Source organism: Giraffa tippelskirchi, chromosome 3 (assembly GCF_054371585.1).
Source record: "Giraffa tippelskirchi isolate mGirTip1 chromosome 3, T2T-mGirTip1v1.2.pri, whole genome shotgun sequence".
Lineage (NCBI taxonomy): Eukaryota > Metazoa > Chordata > Mammalia > Artiodactyla > Giraffidae > Giraffa > Giraffa tippelskirchi.
This window is the reverse complement of record NC_137277.1, coordinates 38,115,691-38,121,690: the sequence shown is the minus strand read 5'-3', so window position 1 is coordinate 38,121,690 and position 6,000 is coordinate 38,115,691. Positions and strand designations below refer to the sequence as shown.

The following is a 6,000-nucleotide window of genomic DNA, read 5'->3' as shown; positions in this document are numbered from 1 at the left end:
TGCATGCTCAGTTGCTCAGTCATGTCTGACTCTTTGCGACCCCGTGGACTGTAGCCCCCCAGGCTCCTCTGTTCATGGCATGTCCCAGACAAGAATACTGGAGTGGTTTGCCATTTCCTACTCCAGAGGATCTCCCTGATCCAGGGATTGAACCCACGATTCCTGCATTGGCAGCTGGGTTCTTTACCACTAGCACCACCTGGGAAGCCCAGTTAAAAGTTTATGTCCACACAAAAGCTTGCACATGGATGTTTTTTTATCAACTTTATTTCTTTATTTAATCAGCTCAAGTTTTTTTAAAATTCTGATTGAAGTATAGTTGATTTACAGTGTTGTGTTAATTTCAGATGTACAGCAAAGTGAATCACTTATACATATATCCACTTTTTAGATTCTTTTCCCATAAGGCCATTATGGAGTACTGAGTCAAGTTCCTGTGCTATGCAGTAGGTTCTTATTAGTTGTCTATTTTGTATATGTAGTGTGTATATGTCAATCCCAATCTCCCAATTGATTCCTCCCCTCCCCATCCCCCAGTAACCATAAGTTTGTTTTCTACATCTGTACATCTGTGACTCTACTTCTGTTTTGTAAATAAGTTCATTTTACCCCCTTTTTTAGGTTCCACATGTGATTGATATCATATGATATTTGTTTTCTGCATCTGACTTACATCACTCAGTGTGACAATCTGTAGGTCCATCCATGTTGCTGCAAATGGCATTTTTATTCTTTTTTTATGGCTGAGTAATATTCCACTGTATAGTTGTATGACATCTTTTTTATCTATTCCTCTGTTGATGGAAATTTAGGTTGTTTCCCTGTCCTGGCTAAAATAAATAGTACTAAAATGAACATTGATGTGCATGTGTCTTTTCTAATTATTTTTTTCTCTGGATATATGCCCAGGAGTGGGATTGCTGGTCATAGGATAGTTCTATTTTTAGCTTTTTGAGGAACCTCCAAACTGTTCTCCATGGAGACTGTACTAATTTAAATTCCCACCAACAGTGTAGGATGGTTCCCTTTTCTGTATATCCTCTCCAGTATTTATTGTTTGCAGATTTTTATTTATTTTTAATTGAAGGACAATTGATTTACAGTATTGTATTGATTTCTACCAAACATCAACAGGAATCAGCCACAGGCTTACCCATGTCCCCTCTCACTTGAACATCCCTCCCACCTCCTTCCCCATCCCACCCCCTAGGTTGTTATGGAGCCCCAGTTTAAGTCCCCTGAGTCATACAGCAAATTCCCATCGGCTATCATCTATTTTACATACGGTAATGTGTGTTTCCATGTTACTTTCTCCATACCTCCCACCTTCTCCTCCTGCTGAGCCCTGTCCATAAGTCTGTTCTCACTGTCTGTGTCGTCACTGCTGCTCTGCAAATAGTTTATCAGTACCATCTTTTTACATTCCGTATATATGCGTTAGTATAAGATGATTGTTTTTCTCTTTCTGACTTACTTCACTCTGAATAATAGGCTCTAGGTTCATCTACCTCATTGGGACTGACTCAAATACTTTCCTTTTTATGGCTGAGTAATATTCCATTGTATATATGTACCACAGCTTCTTTATCCATTCATCTGTTAATGGACATCAAGGTTGCTTCCATGTCCTAGCTATTGTAACTAGAGCTGCAATGAATATTGGGTCACATGTATCTTTTTCAATTTTGGTTTCTTCAGGGTATATGCCAAGTAGTGGGATTGCTGGGTCATATGGTGGTTTTATTCCTAGTTTTTAAGGAGTCTGCATACCATTCTGCATAGTGGTTGTATCAGTTTGCATTCCCACCAACAGTGCAAGAGGATTCCCTTTTCTCCACACCATCTCCAGCATTTATTGTTTGTAGATATTTTTATGATGGCCATTCTGATTGGTGTGAGGTGATACCTCATTAGTTTTGATTTGCATTTCTCTAATAATTAGTGATATTTAGAATCTTTTCATGTATTTTTTAGCCATTTGTATATCTTCTTTGGAGAAATATCTACTTAGATCTTCCACCCATTTTTTGATTGGGTTTCTTGTGTTTTTGATATTGAGCTGCACAAGCTGTTTCTGTATCTTGGAAATTAATGCCTTGCCAATTGCTTTGTTTACAAATATTTTTTCCCATTCTGAGGGTTGTCTTTTTGTTTTGTTTATGGTTTCCTTTGCTGTGCAAAAGCTTTTCTGTTCCATAAGGTCCCATTTGTTTATTTTTGTTTTTATTTATAATTGTCCAAACTTGCGAGCCTTCAGGATGCCCTTCAGAGGTGAATGGATAAATTGCAGTCCATCTAGACAGTGGAATATTATTCAGCACTAAGCAAAAATGAGCTCTCAAGCCATAAAACAACATGGAAGAAACTTCAATGCAAATAACTAAGAGAAAGAAGCCAATCTGTAAGGACTCCATGCTGTACAATTACAACTATATGACATTCCGGAAAAGGTAAAACTATGTAAAAATTTCAGTGGTTGCCAGAGGATGAGGGGAGGGAGGGATGAACAGGCAGAGTACAGAGGATTTTAGGGCAATAAAATTATTCTGTAAGACACTATAATGATGTGTATGTGTGCTTAGTAGCTCAGTTGTGTCCGACTCTTTGCGACCCCATGGACTGTAGCCGGCCAGGCTCCTTGGTCCATGGGGATTCTCCATTCAAGAATACTGGAGTGGGTTGCCAAGCCCTTCTCCAGGGGATCTTCCTGACCCAGGCATCAAACCTGTGTCTTTTAGTCTCCTGCAGTGACAGGCGCCATGGACACTAGTTCATAATGATAGGTACAGGTGGTACTTACTTGTCCAAACCCGTAGAAGGGACAACACCAAGAGTGAACCCTAATGTGAATGATGGACTCTGAGTGATAATGACATGTCAGTGTAAGTTCAGCAACTGTAGCAAATGTGCCGCTCTGGGAAGGGGTATTGATAATGGGGGAGACTAAGCATGTGTGAGAGCAGAGGGGTAAATGGGAAATCTCAACATTTTGCTCAATTTTCTGTGAACCTACAACTGCTCTTAAGAAATAAAGTCTATTAAAAAAAAATAGTGTCCCTCGTTTGGGTTTGTCTGAGATTGCATTGTGATTAGACTGGGGCCATGCACACATGGTGGGAATTCTGCCCCTCATTAGTGATGCTATTTTATTTATTTGACTGTGCTGGGTCTTACGGAGAAGGCAATGGCACCCCACTCCAGTACTCTTGCCTGGAAAATCCCATGGACGGAGGAACCTGGTAGGCTACAGTCCATGGGGTCACTAAGAGTTGGGCATGACTGAGCGACTTCACTTTCACTTTTCCCTTTCGTGCACTGGAGAAGGAAATGGCAACCCACTCCAGTATTCTTGCCTGGAGAATCCCAGGGACAGGGGAGCCTGGTGGGCTGCCGTCTATGGGGTCGCACAGAGTCGGACACGACTGAAGTGACTTAGCAGCAGCAGCAGCTGGGTCTTAGCTGTGGCACTTGGGATCTTTTAGTCACAGCATGTAGGGGTCTAGTTCCCTGACCAGGGTTTGAACCTGGGTCTCCTGCATTAGGAGCGTGGAGTCTTAGCCACTGGACTGTCAGGGAAGTCCCTAGAGAGACACTTTAAGAGCATGCCAGTATTTTGCCCTTCATCAAAAATCTCCCCTTAAATTTCACATCCATTGATGAGCTTTGCCCTTGGGCTGCTTTCCTGTCGGCAGCCCCTCATCGTCTTTGTTTCTCCAGCTAGGACTTTACCCAGGAGCTGGGGTTAACCTCCATTTATGGTCCAGTCGAGTGTCGCTCTCCTGGCCAACACCTAGGACCCAGGTTCGAATCCCTCATTCACAGTCCGTCTCGTGTGTGGCAGCCAGACCCTCCCCCAGCACATGGAACTCTAGGAGACTCCTCTCACTTCCTGTCCTGCAAAGCTTCTCTTTCTCAGGGCAGCTACCACATCGCAGGCTGGGTCAAAAGGACCAGTTACTCTGGGTGGTGGGTCAGGAGCTCTCTTCCCCCACCTCGAGCCTCAAGGGCTGTGGATGGTGAAATCTCACCGGTGAGGCTGCAGTGGGCTCAGCAGAGGCCTGCGATAAGATCCTGAGCGGTTAGGGCAGCTGCTTTGAGGTTGGGTGACTGGGAGCCCACAGGAAGTGACTCTGTGCAGAGCTGATGTGTCTTTCATCCCAGCATCCATCCTGGGACAGGAGCTGCAGGCTGATGAGGCTGGGGGCATGTCTGTGGAGTTCAGGCAGCCAGAGGGGCTTCATGGTCAGTCCCCGGGTCCAGGTGGACACTCGAGGGCCACGGACACAGGTCCTCCATCCATGCCCGCCCCCTGGAGCCTGCCCCGTTGGAGAGCTTACGTGGCCGCTGCCGTGCTCTGCTACATCAACCTCCTGAACTACATGAACTGGTTCATCATTGCAGGTGAGGCAGGGGCCGGGCTAGCTGGGTGGCACCTGCCACCAGCCGGTGCTGTGTGTCCACAATGGCCCACCATCCAGCAAACTTTCTTCTTGTGCAGCACATCTCTGCTATTCTTATCCCTGCCCCCCGCCCTGCAGTGGTTTCAGGCCAGCCTGAATGGGGAGAGGACCAAACAAGTTCCCAATGTATCCCCCACCTGAGAGTGCCTACAGGTGTGGGTGTTTGATGGCGGTGGGTAGGTGAGGACTCCAGGGAGGGCTGGGCCTCGAGCAAAGCTCTGGAAGTTCTGGGTGGAACATTGAGGTGAGGTCCTGGCGTAGGACAGGGTGGCCTGGCCCTGCTTCCAGGCTAGAACGAGCTGGCTGCTTGTTTCTGGGGTAGCAGGTGGCGTGCAAACCTTGCACATTCTGCTTTCCTTCCTGTAGGCCCCAGGGCTCAACTCACTCCGTCTGCATGTCACCACCCGTTGACTTCTTCGTTCATTCATTCAAGGTTCAACCTTCTTTTCTGCCTTGATCATGCGCTCATTCCAGATGAACTGAGTACTATGGGCCTTGGGGACCCAGGGGAGGGGGGAGTCAACCTTGTAGCTCCTGAACACAGGAATGACCATCTCATGCGGCAGAGAGAGAAGCTCATTAATAGGACTCCTGCAAGACAGAGAGATGCAGCCAGATGAGGAAGCATGGGTTGGGGGTGTACCTGGGGAGCTCAGAGGAGGTGCCTGCTGCAGCTGGGCTCCCTGAGGCCAGGATGTGGATTCATCAGTTACCAGCTCGCAGATGCAGAATGGCATGACTTGGGGATTGCAGACTGCACCAGACCCTGGGGGTGACTGCCTTCGAGGAGCCCAGAGGGACACAGAACACATGTTCAAGTGTCTCTAACCCAGGACAGAGCTGGGTGACCATTAGCTGGACACCCCCAGGATGAAAAAAAGGGGCTTTCCTGGTGGCTCAGATGGTAAAGAATCTGCCTGCAATGCAGGAGACCCAGGTTTGAGCCCTGAATCAGGAAGATCTCCTGGAGTAGGAAACAGCAATCCACTCCAGTATTCTTGCCTGGAAAATCCCATGGACAGAGGAACCTGGAGGGCTACAGTCTGTGGGGTCACAAAGAGTTGGACAAAACTGAGCAAACAACTTTCCCAGGATGAAAAACTGAGGGTTCAGGTAGAATTCACAGAGGAAGGGCAGAAGGTTTGGGTCTTGAAGGCTGAGAAAATCGGTAAGGCAGAATGAGGCAAAAGTGCATGGTCCGATCAGAGGTGGAGAGATGGGGAGAAGGCAGGAAATTATTCTGAAAGAGTGTTTGGGGCTGGATCATAGGTTTCTCGTGGACCAGGCTGGGAGCTTGCACTTTCTGCTGAAGCAATGGGGAGCCACGGAAAATTTTCAAGTGGGGAGACTGTTTTCGGGTTTGAGGCTCTGATGGAGGCCAAAGGAGACAGAGAGGTCAGTCAGAGGCTACTGCGATAGATTAGGCTGAAGCTGAGGAGTCCTGTGTTGGAGTGGGGGTGGAGGGCATGAAGTGGAGGGGAATGGGCAACTGGGGGTATGGAGGTCTTTCAGCCCCCTAGGACTGAAAGGACTTCCTCTG

The 6,000-nt window shown here is 47.0% G+C and overlaps 1 protein-coding gene across 4 annotated transcripts in view; it reads left to right on the top strand.

The window, feature by feature from the left end:
• The first annotated feature begins 4,166 nt into the window (after positions 1-4,166).
• Positions 4,167-6,000, top strand: part of SPNS3 (SPNS lysolipid transporter 3, sphingosine-1-phosphate (putative)) — a 43,330-nt gene continuing 41,496 nt past the window's right edge. For all 4 annotated transcript variants that reach the window (XR_014079503.1, XR_014079502.1, XM_081579905.1 and 1 more), the window contains exon 1: positions 4,167-4,401. Coding sequence is in view for 2 of the 4 variants with exons in the window: in XM_081579905.1 (XP_081436031.1) it covers positions 4,206-4,401 (196 nt within the window). In the remaining 2 variants the exon portion in view is untranslated. The remainder of the gene's footprint in view (positions 4,402-6,000) is intronic.